The sequence below is a fragment of the Diceros bicornis genome, chromosome 11 (assembly GCF_020826845.1).
Source record: "Diceros bicornis minor isolate mBicDic1 chromosome 11, mDicBic1.mat.cur, whole genome shotgun sequence".
NCBI lineage: Eukaryota > Metazoa > Chordata > Mammalia > Perissodactyla > Rhinocerotidae > Diceros > Diceros bicornis.
The window spans coordinates 34,695,204-34,717,453 of NC_080750.1; the positions used below are offsets into that span (position 1 = coordinate 34,695,204).

Below are 22,250 nucleotides of genomic sequence, written 5' to 3' on the forward strand. Positions count from 1 at the left end.
TGAAAAAAATTTTTAAATGAAAAAATAACAAACTGGCTATTCTGTCATCAATCACACATTTAGAAAGTTGGGAAATGTTTGGAAGTAATCAAAACAAGGCTTAATAGTAAGAGGCTCAGTAAGGTGAAACCTGACTGCTGGGTGTTTGTGACAGCAGGACTGTGGCTGCTTTGATCTAAGACGGGCAGAATTCTTCTGTCACCTCCACAGCATCTGCATATTGCTTTCTTGTATCGGAAGTTTTTTTTCTTAAATACATTTTCTTTTTCTGAGGACTCAGTCGAAGTAGAGTTCTGTTTAGCCCAACTTCCTAGCAGTGAAGTAGGTAGTTTAAAAAGTGCTTGTGAATCTGTAAAAGTAATGGAGAGAAGTGTTTTTTTTTTTTTTTATGATGAGGAACACTAGCCCTGAGCTAACATCTGTTGCCAGTCCTCCTCTTTTTGCTGAGGAAGATTGGCCCTGGGCTAACATCCATGCCCATCTTCGTCTACTTTATATGAGGGACGCCTGCCACCGCATGGCTTGATAAGTGGTTTATATGTCCATGCCCAGGATCCGAACCTACAAACCCCAGGCTGCTGAAGCGGAGTGTGCAGACTTAACCACTAAGCCACCAGGCTGGCCCCGGGAGAGAAGTTTTATCCATCCTCACTTCCTTCTTCTTCTAGGATTTTTTTTTCCTTGTTTTAGTTAGTGGTAAGTTTTATTTAGCTGCTTTTGACCTGTTTGAGAATGTTGAAAGTTGAGGGCTAACTGCTATTTAAAAATGGGGGAAAAAATGGAGAGCCTCTTCACCTGTTTTCTACTACAATACAAATATCCCCAAACCGAGTTTGTTACTAATTGGAGTAACTGGGGAAAAGAAACATTTGAACTGATTATTTGTTGAAACCAAATCACAGAGCATTGTTACTTTGGGGTATTTTCTGAGACTGAAATAGCTAGAAAAAACCCATCTCTGTTTTTATGTTCATTGTTAATGGCATTATACTCGTGTAGCAAATTTTAACTTTTTTTCCCTCTGTCTGCCTTAGGAGTAGATAAAGATATATCATTTTCCTTAAGGAGCTGTACAGTAAATACTCTTTCTTGCTTTTATTAGGCACTGTTTAGAGTTGGTACCACTTAGGGTTGTGTTCTGCTTGTTCCAGAGTACTGACTCCACCTGTCTTCATTACTGGTTTTCACAGGTAGTGTTCATAGGATTGTTGCTCCATCTGGAAATGTGAGTGTATGTGCTGCTTCTGCTGCAGCCCTCCTGCTAAGCCAGTGTGTGGGTTGTCTGCTGTTCCAGTTTTAAGTGGTAGGTATTTTAGCTTTATCAGAAGTTGGGAAGTTCCCAGTTCTTCAGGGCTTTTGATTAATTCTGTAGCCTAATTTTATTTAGGTCTAGTGCATATGGTTATGATTTTCCCCCCATTTCGTGAATTCTCCATTTTACTCTTACCAGCAAAGCTCATTGCAATTCTTGGTTTAATGATGTATTGCTTTTTATGTTTTAAAATATTTACTGGTATTGAATCTCTGAAATATTTTTCTTTGTGGCCCTCATCTTTTAAAGCATTTCTAACCCTCATCTGTAGTGTCTAGTCTTCCGTGATTCTTTGGTTTCTAAGAGTGTCAGGAATTGCTAGGGTATCTTTGTTTTATCCTTCTTGGGAATCGTGATCTGTATTGACGATTCTGCTTTTGGTAGAAGTATGGCAACCTAAGTTGCCTTAGGTACCTAAATGAAATCAAGTAGGTTAAAAAAAAATAGTCCATTTGAAGTATGAAAAGTTACATTACAGATCCCCTGACATGTTCACGTTTTGACATTTTAATTAGCTAAACATCTCAGAGGAGGCAAGAGTTCTCATCAGGCCTTGAATGCTATCTAAAATTGGATGTTAGCATAAATGACACATACCTTTCCATTTACTAGTTAATATCGCCACCAATCACTATACAACACACCTCTGAGGTATTTTTCATCTCTATGGCGTTCTAGTGAGGTATATGGTGAAATGTTTTAGATACAAAAACGACTAAGTTACAAAAATTATACAGTGTGCTTGCGATTTCTCTGAAGCCCCACTGTTAGCTCTTTTTTGGGAGCTCAGGTCTTTTTCTGTTTCTTCAAAGATCATCCGGTTCAGAAGAAAGCTAGTGGTATAAGTCAGGAAATATGCACACAGCTTATTTAGTTACTTGGAAATACTTGTTTCCCCAAAAAAATGGACCAAACATTTTTATAGAAAGATAATTTTTGTAAAGTTGTCTTTTTTCTTAAACAACTTATCCAGCTTTCAAACAGTTTCAAAGTGAAGTTAATCAAAAACCTGTGCTTTTAGTTCCTTGATTCTTTTGATCTTTGTGCCATGATGTTTTACCATTAGTTAATGAACCAAAGAACAAGAAGTGGGGGAAAAAAATGCAAGTTACTTGCTTCATTGACAATAGACTGTTTATCTTCTGTCAGTTACTTTTTTTAAGGTACTAGAAGTCTTTTTCTTCCTCAGTTACTTTTTGGAGCATATACTTTATGTTTATTTTATTGAATCATTTAATTATTCTCTCAATATTTAGTGGGATAATTTCTCTAGTTCATTGAATTCCATGCCAGTGCAAGAATTGTAAAACGGAGCTAGTCTGAAGCTAAGGAGGACGTTTGGTGCTTATCTATCTCCTCTCCTCTCCTCCTCTTATTAAAGATACTTGGTGTGTAACACTTGGCAGCTACCCTCCCCTCCCCCCTTTTTTTGTTGTATCTTCAGATACAAATTAGAATAATTTTCTTTTAAAACTTTCTATGGGAATCTGGGATCTGAAAGTTATTGAATGGCAGAGAGTGTATTTTGTTGATATTCACACAGTTAGATAATTACATGTTTCTTTACTAGATGAGGCCAAGATAAAGAAAAATGCCCATTGTTGTGCAATTGGCTAATTAGGTTTCCTTTAAGTATAAAGCGAGTTACACAGCAGTTAAAGGTATTTTAAAATTTTTTTGCTTTTTTCCTTTTAACATTAAGGAGTACCACATAAGTTGCAAAATTAAATAGCCAGGTCAAAAGGAGTATTGTAAGAGAATTTTTCTCATTTGGCTTCTGGCAGTACTAGTAGAAATCCTTCCCGTGGGTGACACTCCATAGGGAAAAGTTCTGGATTTAGCACCCTGTTTTAAACTGCATTTTTATTAACTTCTGCAATCAGATCACGCCATAAGTCCAGCCTGACTTATGAGTTTGTAAGTGGCTTGAGCTCGTGAAATTGAGTTTTGTTTTTTTGTAATTAGCAAATATTTGCATAGTCTTTTAAAAAAATTCGAAAGTTACAGTTTTTCATTAAAGAATGTTTGAAAAGTTTAGAAAAGTAGGAGAGAGATTACTAACCTTCCAAATCCAGCCACTATTAATATTTTGGTATATTTACATAGTTGTTCCTGCTATATATACCATTTTATGTTCTGCCTAAGGTTTTTCCAAGTTATTATATAGTTTTTATGAACATAATTTCTCAAGGGTGACATAATATTCTATTGAGTGGATTGTACTGTAGCTTACTTATTTTCCAATTAATAGATATTTCTTTTTTTCCCTATAACAGATAATGCTCTGATGAAAATCTTTGTGCAGAAACTTTACCTTTCCAGTTTAGCATATTTCCTTAGAGTAAGTTTCTAGAAGTGAAGTTGCTGGGACAATGATCTCAATATTTTTAAGGCGTCTAGGGGGTTCTTTACTAGATGGATGCTTTTTTTGGGGGTCAGTGTGAAATGTTTGTATTTGGAGAAGAGGGAAGGAAATCTCTGTTTGCTGAGTCATGTTTTTATTTTGCACTTGAAACTGATAAGACCACTTAGCGTTTGACATAAACTAAAGCAGGAAGTACAAAAAGAGGCAGAAAAAAAATGAGTTGTCTCGCCAAGGCCATAGTATCATGGACTCATCTGAGTCCCTGATGGGAGGTGAGTGACTTGTTTGATATGTATATTAAAAACTGCTTAACTCAAGTAGGCAAAAATTAGTCATCAGCCTGCATTTTGTTTCATCTATGCACATTTATACGTAAGGGTTTGTGATCTTGTCACTTTAGTTTTTGTGAGTGGCATGAAGAGATTCACCGTCCACCTGGCCCCTGCAGTGTTTGGAGGCAGTTTTTTGTTTTGTTTTTTGTTCTCTGCATGGAGAAGTCTTCCTGTATTGAGGACATCACCGTAGCTGTCTTTCTGAAACATAGATGTAATCACGTCAATGCTCTGATTTGAAACCTTCCCCTTGTGCACAGGATAAGATGTATCACAGGCCCTTCCGTTTTGCCCCTGACCTTCTTATCAGCCTGGTATTGTCTCCAGCCACCTTGAACCCTAGCATTTCTGTTATGTGTCTGTTAGAATTAGCCATTTAGAAAAGTGGTCGAAAAATTGAGGCTCTAGAGCTAGACAACATGGGTTCAAATCCTGGCTCTGCCAGTTACAACTGTGTATGTGAACTTTGGACAAGTTATTTAACTTTTCTGTATTTCACTTTCCTTACCTGTAAAATGAGGAAAATGATAGCATTTACTTCTGAGGGTTTGTTGCAAAGATTAAACTAGTTAATAGGTGTAAAGTGCTTGGAAGTGTCTGTTGTGTAATGATCCCTCATAGTCCTGGCACTATTGTTGCACAAAATTCTCTCACCCTTTCAGGCTTGTCTGATATTTCCTCTTTGGCAAAACTTCCTGAAATCTCTGGAATTAAATGTTCTCTCCTTTTCTACTTTTATATATTATTATTTATACCTGTTTTAGAGCTTTTATCACACGGTATTATAGTTAGTTTGTGGCGGGAAGATGCACAGGGCATGGGCCTCCTCCTCTGTGCTCATGGTCGACCTTGGTGCAGTCACGCTTCCTTCTGGCTGAGGCCCTGGAGAAGGCCTGAGCCTTTTCAGTGCAATCCTTTAGCGTTAGCACGCAGGGAAACCAACTTTTCCCAGTGAGAGTTAGTTATTTACATGCTGTGAGCTCCTTCAGGATGTAGACATCTTTTCCTCTGTCCCTTTTATATAGCACAGTGCTGGGCACTTGGTCCAGTTTTGTTGAGTGAATGTCAATTTGAATAGTTAAAGGTCTGAAACAGTGGTTCTTAATCTCACCCCCTTAGCCCCAACATACATGCCTTCTATAACTCACCCCTCAGTGAATAGTTTGAAACAACCCCAAGTGATTTTGATATAAACTCACCCCCTCAATTTGAAAATCATTGGCTAAAATATAAAAAAGCAGTTTTTGGAGTAGAAGAAAAGGACATATTTCTTCTTCCTAAGAAAGAAGAAATTCCTAAGAAGAAATATATTCCCTGTGTAAATTGTTACTAGAAGACCAGAAAGAAGTTGTCTGTCTTGTTCTTTTGCAAAACTAACCTTTAGTAAAAGTAAATGATTGTTTCAGTAGGTACACTCTGACCAAGTGTGACTTTTGATGATAGCATAATTCTGTTTTCTCTTTCTGTTAAATGAAAATAATACCAGCTTCAAAAGAAAATTTTTGCTAAATTTGGGTAAACCTTTTTACTTTAAAAAAGGGAACAACTTGGGGCCGGCCCGGTGGCGCAAGCGGTTAAGTGCGCGCGCTCCGCTGCGGCGGCCCGGGGTTCGCTGGTTCGGATCCCGGGCGCGCACCGATGCACTGCTTGGTAAGCCATGCTGTGGCGGCGTCCCATGTGGAGTGGAGGAAGATGGGCACCGATGTTAGCCCAGGGCCGTCTTCCTCAGCAAAGAAAGAGGAGGATTGGCGGATGTTAGCTCAGGGCTGATCTCCTCACAAAAAAAAAAAAAAAAAAAGGGAACAACTTATTCCCTGCAGCCTATTGAATAATATTTATATTTATTCATATTTAATTGAATAAAATTGAAGCCCCACACTTGGCGTTCTCATTTCTTCAGGGAGCTAAATCATTCGTTAAACATTTACTGAGAATCTGCAGTATGCCAAGTACAGTGCTGGGCTCCAAAGACAGGAAGATTGGATGCCTCAGCCATTTTCCTATGGTGAGGAAGATAGATGTGCAGACCGCCACATAGTAGCTATAGATGTGCACAGTTTGCTGTGACAGCTGTTCATAATCATTATCTTTTTAATTTCTGAGGATCAGTAATGATTTTCTCCTTTTATCCCTGTTATTGGTAATTTGTGCCTTCTCTTTTATTGATCAGTTTTGCTAGAAGTTTATCCAATTTTATTAGTATTTTCAAAGAACCAACTTTGATTTTATAGGTTTTCTCTGTTATGCTTTTTTTTTTTTTTTTTTTCCTGCTCTCATTTCCTTCTCCCTTCTCTAGGTTTACTGTTCCACTTTTTCTTTTTTCTTGTGGTAGATACATAGAACATTAGTTTTCAGCCTGTTTTTCCTCTAATATATGCATTGAAGACTATAAATTTCCCTCTAAGCGTGGCTTGAGCCGCATCCTACAGGTTTTGATGTGTAGTATTATAATCATTAAGTTAAAAATGTTTTCTAATTTCCACTCAAGTTTCTTCTTTGACCCATGGGTTATTGAAAACTAGTTATTTTCAATAACGATATTTTTGTTATTGATTTCTTAGTTATACTATGATCAAAGGACATATTCTGTATGGTTTTGATATGTGTAGAGAGTTGCTTTATGGCTCATTATATGGTCCACTTGGGTAAGTATTCCATGTGCACTTGAAAGTATTATGTATTCTACAATTGTTGGGTGTAGTATCTAGGTACATGAACTGGATCAAGTTTTTAAACACGTTATTAATCTTCTGTATCTATTGGTTTTGGTTTGCTTGTTATATCAGTTACTGTGTTAATCTCCCACTAAGATTGTGGGTTTGTCTATGTGTCATTTTAATTCTGTCAGTTTCTGCTTTATATATTTTGAGACTGTTATTGCATAAAAATTTGGGATCGTAGTACATTCACGGTGGGGATTGTGACAGATTCATAGTGGATCAACTCTTTTAACATTATGAAATGTTCTTTTTTAGATGCTTCTTATTTTAAAGTCTATTTTGTCTGATTGGATAGCTCTGGCAGCTTTTTTGATTAGAGTATTCATAGAATAGCTTTTTCCATTCTTTTTCTTTCATCCTTCTCTGTCCTTGTATTTAGTGTGTCTCTTGTAAGTACAATATAGTTAAGTGGTGCTCTCCATCCCCACCCCTGTCTTTTACTTGCATATTTAGTTTGTTTATATTTAAGTAATTGCTAATATTTCAGGGATTAGATCTAAATCTTACTGTTTTCTATTTGTGCCATTATTTGCTCCTTTTTTCCCTTTCTTATATTCTTTGCACTAACTGTATTTTAAAAAATAATTCCATATTTTTTAACTCCTCTATTACCTTTTTATAGTTTAAATTATTCTTTTAGTGGTTACTTAATTATGACATGACTTTAAAACTTATTGTAGCAATAATAATTTAATGCTTTACTACAGCCTGGGTAATATAGGGACCTTAGAACACTAACATCATTTACCCCTTTCTTCTTTTTTTGCCATACATTTTTTTTTTAATAATCTTTTTTTTTTTTTAAGGTATTTATTTATTTTTTGGTAAAATCAGCTCTGAGCTAACATCCATGCTGATCCTCCTCTTTTTGCTGAGGAAAACTAGCCCTGGGCTAACATCCGTGCCCATCTTCCTTTACTTTATATGGGACGCTGCCACAGCTTGGCGTGACAAGCGGTGCCTCGGTGCGCTCCGGGGATCCAAACCCCGGGCCGCCAGCAGCGGAGCGCACACACTTAACCACTACGCCACGGGGCCGGCCCCGTTTGCCATACATTTTAATTCTGTGTTTTAAACACCACAGAGATTCCTATTATTGTTTTGTAAAATCAGTATTCACTGAGACTTACCTTTATTTACCCTTCTGGAGCTCTTCATTCTTTCTTGCAGTTCCTTGCTTCTTTCTGGCATCTTTTTCCTCTGGCTGATGAATGCTTGCTGGAAGCCAGTTCTCTCAGATTTTGTTTGGTGGAAAGCAGCTTTATTTCATAGTCATCTCTACACGATTTTTCCACTGAGTATAGAATTCTAAGTTGCCAGCTATTTATTTACATTTTGCTTGTTAAAGATGTCATTCCATTGTCTTCTTGTTTCCATTGTTTCTGTTGAAATGTCAGCTGTCAGCCTTATTGTACTTATTTGAAAGTAATGTATCTTTTTGAAGAGTTTGGTTGTAGGTTTTCAGCAATTTTACTGTGATGTGACATATCAGAACTTGTGGATTTATTTGTATTTATCCTTCTTGGAACTTTTAGGGCTCCATGAATCTGTGGCTAGATGTCTGTTGTCAGTTTTGGAAAATCCGTTGGCACCATCTACAAATATTGCCTCTGATAGTTTTTTCTCCTCTTCTCCCATCACCTTGGTTCAGTCCAGTATTAAGATGATTGTAGGCTGTGTTTCAGTGTAAAAACTGGTCCCATTTCATTTTTGCTCTTATGCTGGGGCATATCCCTTCAGGGGTCTCAACCGAACTCCTCATGAATTTAACAGGGCCTCTTTCTTGTCAGGCCCTCAACTCTAATTTTTTTGTCTCCTTAATACTATGAGACTACTGAAATCGCTGCTTAGTTCTTGAGCCTCTTTCTGCTTGGCTACTAGGTCTCTTGCTACTTATAGCATAGGCATTGGCAGATGCCTTGAGAAGAAAAGCAGTGAAGAATGATCAGCTCACTTCATTACTTTTCCCTTCTCTCCAGCATTTTGGTCCCTCGTGTGCTAAGTACCTTGGTTGCTCTTTGGTTCCTTTAAAAAGCTAGGCTTTTTTTTTTTTCTTCTGGTTTGTTTGTTTTATTCAGCTTTTATAGTTATTTTTGGGAGGTGGTTGGTTTGATACATGCTACTGCTTAAGTTTGTGCAAAGTTATCCTCTTTAATCTATTTCACCTTTTGTGTTTTCATTGGTGATGGGTAACTAGAAAGTTTAAATGGGACAACTTCATTCAAGAATTTGGTACAGTATGTGTTCATGTGCTTCGTTCCTTTCATGTCAATAAAAAGCAAATTTGAAAAAGGGGGAAATTTCCTACCTTACTTGCCCTATTGCCCATAGATAAATGAATAAATACCCATAAATTGCTACATTTATGTAGTAGAAATATAACTGCCCTTTTTTTTTTAGCATGAAATACTTGAGAAACAAACTAAAAACAGATGTTAAGACTATTGTATTTTTATTTTTCCTGTTGCTTTCAGTTTTTGTTGATTGAGATGTCTTGACGTATTTTTGGATCCTATAAATGAATCTAAATATAAAACATTGCAATATCTGTTGAAAACTTGGATTTTTTTGTACCACATCTATTGCTTGTCTCAGAACTCATATAAACAGTTACATACTACTGTTTAAACCATCTCAGTTTATTCATCTGTAAGATGGTAGTGGTTGTATTACCTAGCTGAGGGGATTATTTAAAGGATTAAATACTGTGTATTAGTCTGCTATAATACTGTGTATTGGGCTGCCGTAACAAAATACCATAGATTGGGTCGGTTAAACAACAGAAATTTCTCATAGTTCTGGAGGCTGGAAAATCCAAGATTAAGGTTCCAGCCAGTTTGGTTTCTGATAAGAGCTCACTTCCAGCCTTGCAGACGGCTGCCTTCTCTCTGTGTCCTCACGTGGCCTTTCCTCAGTGTGTGCCCATGGGGGGAGAGATCGATCTCCTTTCCTCTTCTTATGAAGCCACCAATCCTATCAGATTATGGCCCCACCCTCCTGACCTCGTTTAACCTTAATTACTTCCTTAGAGGCCCCATCTCCAGAGATGGTCACCTTGGGGCTAGGGCTTCAACATGAGTTTTAGTGGGGGGACATAATTCAGTCCATAGCATACTGTAATACATAAAAGCACTTACGATAGCACCTGGCCCATAGTAATTGTTTAATAAATTGTGGTTTTGTGGTACAGGTGATTTTAAACATTTTGTCCCTTTTTTCTTTTCTAGGTGCTGACTTTGGGTTACTTTTTGAAACGCTAGGAATGGTAATTTCTACTTTCCTGGACCTCAAAACTAAGAAGCTAAAGAGAACCCTATGTAAATAAAGCGAAGTCTCTTCTGCATTTGGAGACTCCTTTATTTCACCAAATACCGGGATTATATAACTAGTGCAGTCATTATGAACGTGACAAGTTTATTTTCCTTCACAAGTCCAGCTGTGAAGAGACTTCTTGGGTGGAAACAGGGCGATGAAGAAGAAAAATGGGCAGAGAAAGCTGTTGACGCTTTGGTGAAAAAACTGAAGAAGAAGAAAGGTGCCATGGAGGAACTGGAAAAGGCCTTGAGCTGCCCGGGGCAGCCAAGTAACTGTGTCACCATTCCCCGCTCTCTGGATGGCAGGCTGCAGGTTTCCCACCGGAAGGGACTGCCTCACGTCATTTACTGCCGTGTTTGGCGCTGGCCCGACCTTCAGAGCCACCATGAACTAAAACCACTGGAATGCTGTGAGTTCCCTTTTGGTTCCAAGCAGAAGGAGGTGTGCATCAATCCGTACCACTATAAGCGGGTAGAAAGCCCTGGTAAGTGAGTCCTTTCGTATTGATGCATTGAGCAGATGCAGGTTGTTTAAAATATCAGAATAATCCCTCCCCATGTTGTTAGTTGTCATTTTTAAATATTAGGGGAAAATAGGTAGGTTTGTCAGCCCTTGAATGTTCTGACAACTTAGTCCTCTCTTCTTAACTTTATTTCTTAAGAGCAGGGCTGTGAAAATTGTCCTAGCAGTACTAATACCTCTAACTTTTAATAAATTATTTTCTTTCTAAATTTGTTTTTTATATTTCCCATTGGTTCTGTGCACTTCTGGACAAATTTAGCTATGATTTTATTTCAAGGGAGGAAAATTAGGAAAGGAAAGAAGCATGGTGTTGCCATCTACATACTTGAGGGAAATACATCTTGAGGGCGGTTGCCAGTGACTTGTTCCATTTTATCCCTAAGAATAGCACCTTTTATCATCTCTGGTGGAATTTTGCTGTGGCATTTTATTCCCTATGGAGGGTAGGACGGAATTGTGTTCTGCCATGGAGTCATTTGATACTATTACTGTATTAGATATTCCTAATTTTTATATGTATGACCTTTTTGGGGGATATAGTAAAGAATATACTTTAAAATTTGTGTGGTTTTGCCCTCAAATTAGAATCCACATTTTAGACAGTTACATCAATTGGAGAGTGATTAGGCAGTCTTAAGCACTTAAATATCTCATCAGATTGGAACCAGTTTTGTTGATAGATTAGTTATTAATCGCTAGTGATTACAAGGATGCCCAAATGAGGCTGGGCGTTAGAATCACATGGCTCCCCTCCCAGAGATTCTGATTCTGGCATCGCCTGGTCATCCGTGTGTTTAACGAGTGCTTCAGGTGGTGCTGCTGTAGCTGTTGGATTGGTGTTTGGGAACTACTACGCTAGATCATGTAATAACATGGTTCTCAAATAAAAGGCTTCTGGGTTTTCTATGGAATATTTAAGACATACAAAAAGAGTTTAAAGACTAGGGAACAATGTAATGAACATCTTTGTATCCACCACCCGGTTTAAGAAATAAAAGATTACAAATAAAACTGAAACTCCAGTCTATGCGTCTCTGATCCCATTCCCTTCAGTAACTGCTATTCTGAATTTGATGGTTAGAATTTGATGTTTACCATTCCCATGCATGCTTTTATACTGTTATTGCATATCTATGAATCCATGACAATATGTAGTGTTATTTTGTATATTTAAAAGTATTATATAATGATATTGGAGTATCCTTTTACAACTAGTTATATTCATTCAACATTATGTTTTTGTCATTTTTATATTATTTACTTTAGGATTACCCTGTGAAGTTCTGTGAAAAATCTTCTGGAGATTTTATTGAAATTTCATTGATTGCATTTGAGGAAGGATTGACATAGTTATGCTCTAGAGCATGATATTTTTCTAAATTTATTTAGTTCTTTTCCTTTAAGTTTCCCCCATGAAGTTCTTGCACATCTTTTGTTAGATTTATTTCTAGATAATGATTTGGTTTTTATTGTATCCTTTTTAAAGTTACATTTTGTTACAGTTCTTGTTCTTGACTGGGACTGGGTTTGCTTTTTTCCAACAACTGCTGAATTCTCCTTATTCTAATATAGACGTTCTTTATTGCTTGTTCCTGCTGTGATATAAATTTAAAAAAAAAAAAAGCTCAACAAAGATACATGGTCTTCTTTTAGCCAGGAATCTAGATGGAGCTAAGAGTTTTGGAGAATAAAAAGTAGTGTATAAGTAATACGTACAAACAAGATTATTTAGATACATGATTTTTTGATCCCCATGGTAATTTTAAAAGGTATGTAAGGAAGATTCTAATCCTGCCTCACAAACGATGAAACTGAGGTCCCTATAAATTGACTTGTGTGTCAGACAACTAAGATCACTATTTAGAAAACACTGTAGATATATTTTCTCCGTCCAGCCTCCCCCAACTCTACTCCCCCCTCCCAACGTTTCATCCTGTGCTGCAGCATTTGCCTCCTGGTCACCCCCTTCAGGCCATGACCTATGCTATGGAGAGGGTTGTTTTAAGATGCGTGTTATGGTCATGTTATCTTCCTGCTTCTCATTGCTCTTACACAGAGCTCTGCACACTTTGGTCCTTGCCTGCCTTTCTAGCTTCTTTTCCCACTCCTCCATGCTGTGTGTGCTTGAGTCATATGGAAACACTCCTCGCACTCTTCCTCTGTCTGTAGCTCGTTTCTCCTCCCTCTTTGCCTAGCTCACTCTTGTTTATCCTTCAGATCTAGGCTTAATGGAGGGCAGCTTTGCTGAGACGCCTTTCTTGATGCCTCGTTTTCCACCCCCCAGGGAGGCTGGTCTCTGTTTCCCGTAGCAACCTGAATTTCTTCATAATGTTCTTCACACTTACAATTATCATTCCGTTGGTCTTCCTTGCAAGATAGTAAATAAAGTTCCATGAGGACAGAGATTATGTGTATTGTTAACATCTCTACTTTTAGCAGCTAGCCGAGTTCAATAAGTTTTTGCTGTTAAATGAAAATACTGGTTTTAATTTCCCCGTATGGTCATTTGTCCATTTTTTAGAGATGAGTTTTCAGTCTCTACCCTTTGACCATCATCTTCCCTTCTTTGTTCATTTCATTGCTATTACTAAGACCTCTGACACAAGATGAAAAAATTTTTTTAAAAGTTAATACTGAGATGATTTTGTTACTCTTAATAACTTACATGTAAAAGGTTTGATATGGAGTAGGTGGAGAACCAGCTAAAATAAGACATTTTGAGACTCCACACACGTCATTTTATCTTCCCCTTTAGCCAAGAATCTGTTGAGCCACGCATTGAGCAGTTTTAGAAAACTTTGAGGCTGAGACCAAGATCTGTTGAATTTGAACATACCAGGATTTTACTTGTATTTTTCATATTGCGAAGTGGCTGACGTGGGAAGAAGAACAAATGGACTTTTTCCAGAGACCACTGTGAAGCAGCCCCTGCCCCGCATGGGGATAAACCTCACTAAATCAAAGCTCAAGGGGGCCTCAGCCCCCTACACTCCCAGAGTTGAATGGACATTTCGCCTCTGTAACGCAGCATGGAGCACACCTGGTTATTGTTTCTGTGAAATAGGAAAAAAGGTTCTAAGCTGCAGATACACATCTCAGCACTGAATGACTTTGAACTATGGAACTATTTTACCTTAGGTAAATTATTTCAAAGAGCAATTGAGCAGTTCAAGCGTCAGACGGTTAGGTGTCACAAATTTGGTGTTTTCTGCTGAGGTCCCTGTTGAGACCTCTAGAGAAAAATTCAACAAAAATTGAGAGTCTCTAGAAGGTTCCCAGTTGTGGTTTTCAAAGTGTGTGGTCCCCAGACCAGCAGCAGCAGCATCACCTGGGAGCTTATTAGAAATGCAAATTTTTAGACCCTCCCACAGGCCTACTGAATCAAACTCTGGGCATGGAGCCAGCAGTCTGTGGTTTGAGGAGCTCTCCAAGCGAGTCTGATGCAGGCTGAAGTTTGAGAACCACTGGTTTAAGGAAGGTATCCAGGCAAGTCATCAAGTCCAACTGACTAGATGAAGTTGTCTCTTATGGAAAAGAGATGCTAATGAGTTAGTCTTTGAAAATCGCTCATCATTTTGAACTTGCATGTGTTCTGTTATGGGTATAAAATTGACTTTTTCCAGAATTTCCCTTCTTGCTGATATTCATTAAGATTAGCACTCTGATAAAATGTGATATAATAATTCTTTGGGGTATCTTTTAGTATCTCTGTTTCTTTGGCCAAAAACAATTTTATGGATTAAAGTAATTGTAGTTTTTCTTTAACCTGTCCCATTTATTTTTTTAGAAGTAACAGTCTGAAAATTGTAGTGGGGAAAACCCGAAAGTTATAGAAACACTTTGAGACAACTTGTATTCGTCATAATTAACAATGGTGAAGAGTGTGACAGGGGAAGAACCTTCCTTTTGGTGACAGGTTGTACCTGACCATTACAGAAAAATGCATCTTTAGGAAAGTAGAAAATGTTAAGAATTTCTTTTTCTGCAAATGTGTGGACAGTTACAGGAAAGAGAAAGTTCGTGCAGCTTCTGAAGACTATGACCCTGCTGATGATGTAACAGGTGACTGTTTACTTGGACTTTTAGTAGCCTTCAGAATCAAGGCTACTTATTAGTGGTTGGGTTAAGTGTAGGTTTTCTTTTTCTTTACCAAAGTAAATGCTGACGGTGGTAAAGTCAGTCATCTCGCTGTGGTATTGAGAAGAGCGTTCAGTTGCTATCTGCTGCTATTAAAATGCCTTCATGGAGACTTCTTGTCATTTGGCCGTTTTTTTTTTATGTTTTTCAGATGGTTCTTGAAAATTATCTTCTGTACTTTGAACTTAACTTAAAAGGCCATATTGAACTTGAGCTTGAAATTCTGAGCTTTCAATTTTGATCTTGAAAGTAAACACCCTTCCAGGTGCTTTCATTTTCAGCATGATGGCTTCCAGCTGTTTAAAATTAAAATACACCTAAAATCCTCTTCACCTGTTGACAATGCGAGTTTTGACTCTCTGGCTGCCTCAGTCACTGTGTAATTCGTGGCTTATAAATTTTACCTTAAAAAAGAAAGTCTTAGAATTATAGAAATGGAGAATGAATTGGTGGTTGCCAGAGGCTGAGGAGAGGATGGGGCAGGAGGGGAGCGGGTGTAGCTATAAAAGGGATCCTTGGGTTGATGGAAAGTTTCCATATCTTGGCTGTATCAATGTCAATATTCTGATTCTGATGTTGTTCTATAGTTTTGCAAGATGTTACCATTGGAGGAAACTAGGTAAAAGGTAGGCAGAATTTCTCTGTATTTTTTCTTACAGCTGCATGTGAATCTACAATTTAAAAAAATAGTGATCTGTGGGGGCCGGCCCAGTGGCACAAGCGGGTAAGTTGCGAGCACTTCGCTACTTCGCTGCGGCGGCCCAGGATTCGCCGGTTCAGATCCTGGGCAGCCAGCGACACACTGCTTGTTAAGCCATGCTGTGGCGGCGTCCCATAGAAAGTGGAGGAAGATGGGCACATCAGGGCCAGTCTTCTTCAGCAAAAAAGAGGAGGATTGGCATCAGATGTTAGCTCAGGGCTGGTCTTCCTCACAAAAAAAAAAAAAATAGTGATCTGTGAAAAGGCACCTAGATCAGCTCACAGCTCAAACGATCACGCTAGTGCTTTTCCTCAGGAAAAGCTACTACTGTCGCTTTTGTACTTTGGAATGCAGCAGAGGTGCTCTATGCGAACTTCTTATTTTATCACAGAACATTAAAAAGACATATACTTCAGGATTGAGATTTAATAAAATTAATATATTTTTTTGTGTGTGAGGAAGATTAGCCCTAAGCTAATATCCGATGCCAGTCCTCCTCTACTTTATACGGGACGCTGCCAGAGCATGGCTTGACAAGTGATACGTCGGTCTGTGCTCGGGATCCAAACCTGCGAACGCCAGGCCGCTGAAGCAGAGCGCGTGAACTTGACAGCTACGCCACCTGGCTGGCCCCCTAAAAATAGTTTTAAAAACAAAAATCAAATCTTTTTTGTTTTTTGAGGAAGATTGGCCCTGTGCTAACATTTGTTGCCAATCTTCCTCTTTTTTTTTTTTTTACCCTGAAAGCCCCAGTACATAGGTGTATATCATAGTTGTAGAGTTGTAGCTCCTCTGTGTGGGACACTGCCTCAGCATGGCTTGATGAGCGGTGAGTAGGTCCACGCCCAGGATCCAAACTGGTGAACCCTGGGCCACCGAAGTGGAGCCCGCGAACTTAACTGCTACACCACTGGGCTGGCCCCAAGTCTTTTTTTTTTTTTTTAATGTGTTTCTTCATACTGTGAATGTGTTTTGACTTACGCCAATGATGCCAAAAACTTCTATCTAATTAAAGGTTCCTTTTTTTTTTTTTAAGTTTTGTGTTAGTATATCCATTTGGAGGATATAATTTTCCTTCAAGTTTATCTGAGTGGTGATATGTAGGAGTCTGATAACTGAAGCTGTAAGCCAGATGTCAAGATATGATCATAAGTGTTTTGAAGATTTGGGATTAATTGGCAATAATATTAATTATAAAAATTAAAGCATTATGACCTATATATTCGAGTTCTCCAGAGAAACAGAACCAATAGGGTATATATATATATATATACCCTGATATATATATATATCAGGTGATTTATTATAGGAATTGGCTCACAAGAGTATGAAGGCTGAGAAGTCCCACAATCTACTGTCTGTAGGTTGGAGAACCAGGAAAGCTGCTGGTGTGGGTCCCAGTCCTAGTCCAAAGGCCTGAGAACCAGGAGCACCAATGTCTGAGGGCGGGAGAAGAGAGAAGCCCCAACTCAAGTAAAAAGAGCAAATTTGTGCTTCCTCTGCCTTTTTGTTCTATTCAGGCTCTCAACAGATTGGATGATGCCCACCTTACGTTCGTGAGGGCAATCTTCTTGATTCAGTCTGCTGATTCAGATGGAGACACCCCCACAGACACAGCCAGAAATCATGTTTTGCCAGCTATCTGGGCATCCGTTAGCCCAGTCAAGTCGACACATAAAATTAACCACCACATCCTGTGTTCATCTACATCTAAATTTCTCTTCATTCAAACGTTTACAGCACATATACAACTCCTCAGGAACTGTGTCTATCCAAGAAAGACTGGCATTTAATTACAGCACAGTGTGCTCGATTGAATAGTAGAAGTATGGACCAGGGATGAGTCTGAGTGTGGCCACAAAAAAGCTCACTCAACTCTAACACTGGACATTGTGTTCCAGTCTGTGGTGGTGCAGATATATGCATATATGTATATTTCATTGTACAAAGGATTTAAATCAGTTTATAAGAAGACATGCAGTAAAATAGAAAGTATTACTAATAAAGTAGACCAGAAATTCGAATTAGAATGGAAAGTCAAGACTAAGGAAAATTAGCATGTATGTTCCGTCAGAGTTACTAAGATACAGATACAGTGCTCTGTAGAGTTACTCTGTTGGTAATCCTAGTCTGGATGGTTCCCTAATACTTTTGGTGTGGGGGAGAAATGTGTTATGACATTGAGATGAAGGAAGAATGCTTTAAAAGCTATAAAAGGTACCTTTTGAAGCATTTGTGCCTGAAGGGTGAGTGGTGGAGAAGAGCCATTGAGGCAGTTTGCAGAGGCTTCCTGCAGAAGGGACGCCTCGGGGCGAGGAGCGTGTCCCCAGCCTTTGCAGTTGGCCTTCCACAGTCCACTTGGGGCTCCATTCTTCTGTCCATGTGGAAGTTCTGTTTTGAAAAAGCTTTTGGTCACTAGTTCTGCTTCAGTCCAAGCTCAACACACAGCCAAGTGGACCTGGAGTTTAGATGGTAAATTTTTCTCCAAGGTATTATTGGCATTTGGCTTGTGTTTGATAATTTCATCATTGCTGTCTACAATATTAACTAGAAACAGATGAAGTAATATAATCATGAGTAGGATTTTATACCTAAATCTTTTAGTGGATTCCATATTCTTAAATCCAAGGCAAAATGTGAAGTTTATTATTCTGATTTTTTTTTTTCCTGAGAAGCTGTTCCTAGAGCATTATTTGGGGCATTGGTTTTGTGTATTTATTAATTGATGAACATATGGAAAGTTAGCAGTTACTAGTTATGTTACTTTTACATAAATTGTAAAAGTAAGTAAATTGAAGCAGACATCTAGACAATTATGTGATTCGTTTCTGGGTGGAATTTTTCTGTTGCCAAATCTATTCCAATTTGAAATTTTAGGTGCTCTACAGATTATACAAAGTATCTTTCTTAGACTTTTGCTTTCCTGTCTGTTATTCTCCATTTCATTCTTTTTCTATCTCTGTAGTATTAGGTGGGAAGAGAAGATATTTTCAGGTCTCACTGATTTATTTCAAGTTCAGCATTCTTCCACCCACCACTGCTGAACACTAGCCAGCTAGCAGCTGTTAAAAACAAAGCACAAAAAAACATGGCTGATGAAAAAGAGCAATTTTGAAAACCATAAAAAAAGTTTGTCATAAAAATGAAAGAAGTAGTGTATACAATGATTGCAGTTGTGTGAAAATAATATTTTAAATTAAAAGGAAAACTCTGGCTAAAAATACTTCCAAGACTAGCTTTGGGTGAAGCAATATTGAGACCAGTGAGTTGTACTTTTTGAGGATGATCCACATGTGGATCATCCTCAGACAGTGATTTGTGGTAGGTCTGAGAATGTTTTGTCTGGTTGGGGTGAGGGAATCACAGATGATTTGCTCCCGATGTTGGGAGTACCCTATACACTCTCTACGAACACTTGGAAAAGTGAGAGAAACGAAAGGGAAGGTGGGCTTATATAATGATGTCAGGCTGATTATCTCGGTTTTACTTTTAGCCTCCTTGGTACTAGATATCAAAAGGCCCAAAGAAAAGACTGGAAATTCTGTCCCCACAATGTGTGCCCCATCCCCTTGTCTTTTTCTGCTTCAAAATGCAAATGTTCTCTTGAGAGACTCAGCATCATGCATAATGATCATGAATTAGCCAAAAAATCAGACTTCTGCCCTGACATTTGGGAAAATGAGATTTGTTTGGGGAGAAAATAGAGAAGCAAAGAGAGAATATTTATTTTAAAGAGCAGAGCTGGGGGACTTGGGCAGCCGTAGGCTATCAAGAGCGCTGTGTTCAAAATCTGAGGGCCTGAAGAATGGGAAAACTAAAAAGAAAAACCCAGATTTTGTTTATTGGCCAGCTTGGCTGGGGTTAATGTAGTTCTTAGATACTGGTCTTAGGACAAGTTTGAAAGGCAGCAGGCTTCTGTTTCCCCTGCCTTGAGTCTGGTCTGGGCTTCCACTGTGTCAACAGCAGTTCCTTCCCAGGGTGAGAAATGGGAGATAAACCCTTGCCGCTTACCGTTCCTAATTATCAGTGCCCTCAGCGGGATTTCTCCATCCCCATGACCTCTAGCACTGAAGCCTGCCTGTAATACTCTATTGCAAGTCAGCTCTTCATAAAACTGCTACAAGCCACATGGGTTATGTAACTAGAAGTAACTGTAACTTCCCTGATAAAAGATCCAGAGTCTGGAAACATGGCCTATATTTAAATAAAAAGATTTAGGTCAACAAAGGAGTGTTTGGCAAATTTTTCCCCCAGTTCTTTGAAGCATCATTTTTATGCTCTGGAATCGTAGCAGACCCTACAAGAGAAGATCAGGTTTATGTTCTACTGCGTCACTCGCTCAGTTCTAAAACAGCTCTCCAGATGCTGCTGTTCTTAGATCTTCACTCTGTCACACAAAGGAGCCACTTTTATCTAAGTAGTGGTCTGGCTTATGTAGTCACACATCACCTTTGCTGGACCACCTGCCTGCTTGCCTATCTGGGATCTTCAGTCACAATAAGGCAAAAGGAGAGCCTGTGATTTTTTTTTGTGTGAGGAACATCAGCCCTGAGCCTAACATCTGATGCCAGTCCTCCTCTTTTTGCTGAGGAAGACTGGCTCTGGGCTAACATCCGTGCCCATCCTCCTCTACTGTATATGGGACGCCGCCACAGCATGGCTTGACAAGCGGTGCGTCGGTGCACACCCAGGATCCGAACCTGCGATCCCTCAGGCTGCCGCAGCAGAGGGCGCACATTTAACCGCTATGCCACCGGGCCGGCCCAAGAGCCTGTGATTTTTAGAAGTGGTATTTGGGCAGCTCTTGGTGAACATGAATATGACAACAGAGTGGCATTGCCTTGTATGTTTTTTCCTATATGTTTCCCTGTAATTTCCCTGACAGATGTATCTAGCTAGCTCTGTGGCGGATTCAGCAGTATTTTTTCTGTGACAGTATCTTTCTTTGAGCGTCTGTAGAGTGTATCCGGGGTATGGTAGTACACAGGTATAATTTAAGTAAGATGGTCAAGTTAGGAAATAGTTGTGGGTAAATGCTTTTGAAACATATAAACTACAGCTTTTAAATAGGAAAAAGAACAGCTCATTTTAACGTGAGTTGTTTTAAAAAAAGAAAACAGATAAGAGCATGTCACAAGGACACAGGGGTCAGCTTGAAGGGGCTGTCCCTGGCTAAATCAGACAACTTCATCAACAAAATAAGGACAGAAATGAATTATAAACCATTGGGGGATAAAAACAGGAATCCATGCTGATAATAAATAAATGGGGAGAAGGGAGGGGCTCTTGCTCACAGTAGATTATCTACTGTTGACTGGTAAATGTGGAGAGTGGAGTTTTTTGGGGAAATTTAGGACAAATAAGACCATTTAAAGGAGATACGTATTTTTCTTTAGTTGTAAGATTAGCATGTCGTTGGGGAGCATCTGGGGTCAGAGGGCCTGGACTAAAATGTTGGCACTTGGTATCTTTGACCTTCGGCCACTTGCCCTGTGTGAGCTTGAGTTTGCTAACCTGTGAAATGGGGAGTGATTAGATCCACCTTCCAGAGTTGTGGCGAGGATTAAACTAAGTAATGCACAGGAAAAGCCTTTACGCATTCTTGAAAAATAATGGGGCTGAAAATTGAAATAAGGAACATAAACTTCCGTGCACATCTTTAGAACAAAAACAAAATTTGTAGTAAGTTTTCACTAAACAAATCTTCAGAAAACTAATAATAATAACGAAAATTAAAATGGTACCTTTTTATGCTTACTATGTGCCAAGCACTGTGCTTATCACTTTCCATGCATTCCCGTTTAATCCTGACCACAGCTGTAAGAGGACAGGGCCACTGAGATGCAGTTTTGAGTGAGCTGTCACGTTTTGTTACTGGAGAGCTGGAATTCAAATTGAAGTCTAACTCCAAAATCTCTGCTCCTAACTACCACGCCGTACTGCTTCCCAAAGTAGGTTTTTTCCCCCTTTAATCAATTTTCTCTCTTTCGCAAAAGGGAAGAGTATCCAGAGTTTTCAGTAGTAGAGCCTGTGATCTGAAATGCATTTGTGCACCAGCTGCATGAATTTTGGGTTGATAATGGTAAATTGAGAGACGTCACACCTGTGCTTCAGGTGTTTCTGGAGGCTTTATTTGTGTTTATTTCCCATTGGTCAGTAATCTTCATCACTAGGTAACAAGTGTCAGTTTTATGGAATGTATTTAATGGAATCAAACGTGGACTCAGAATGAGAATTGATTACATTCAGCTGCAATTACAGAGGAAGCCACGCTGCCTGGTGTGACACCTGGAGGTGGTCATTGACATATCAGTAGTGTAATAGCTGATTAGGCATGCCAGGCCAACTGCTTTATGTGTAATAGTAACTATCCTTCACCGAGTGCTTACCCTAGCCCAGGAGCGTGTCAGCACTAACCTGTACAACAGTGAGAGACACCATAGCACGGCGGTTAAGAGGCGAGACTCTGGAGGCAGACTGCCTAGGTTTGAATCCTGTCTCCACTGGTTACTGGTTATATATTCATAGGCAAGTTACTTAATCTCTCTACACCTCAATATCCACTTTTATGAAGTACAGGTAATGATAGTGCCTAGGTCAGAGTGGTTATAAGGATTAAGTGAGTTCCTATTTTGTACAGCCTGGTACAGCACTTGGCATATATAAGCACTATAAAATGTTAAATAAAAAGGCAATCTGAGAGAAGTACTGTTATTTCCATTTTACTGGTAAGAAGTGAGGTTTAGAGAGTAAATTGCCCCTGTTAATTGGCTAGTAAATAATTGAGCAGGGCTTCCAGTTCCAGTGGTGTGGTTCCCCAAAAACAGTGAACAGAAGAATGGAAAGA

At 38.9% G+C, this 22,250-nt stretch overlaps 1 protein-coding gene across 2 annotated transcripts in view; it reads left to right on the forward strand.

Annotated features, from left to right (window-relative positions):
- SMAD1 (SMAD family member 1) overlaps positions 1-22,250 on the forward strand; it is an 80,705-nt gene that overhangs the window by 26,896 nt on the left and 31,559 nt on the right. For both annotated transcript variants that reach the window (XM_058550139.1, XM_058550140.1), the window contains exon 2: positions 9,957-10,528. In XM_058550139.1, coding sequence (XP_058406122.1) covers positions 10,129-10,528 — 400 coding nt within the window. In that variant the 5' untranslated portion in view covers positions 9,957-10,128. The remainder of the gene's footprint in view (positions 1-9,956; positions 10,529-22,250) is intronic.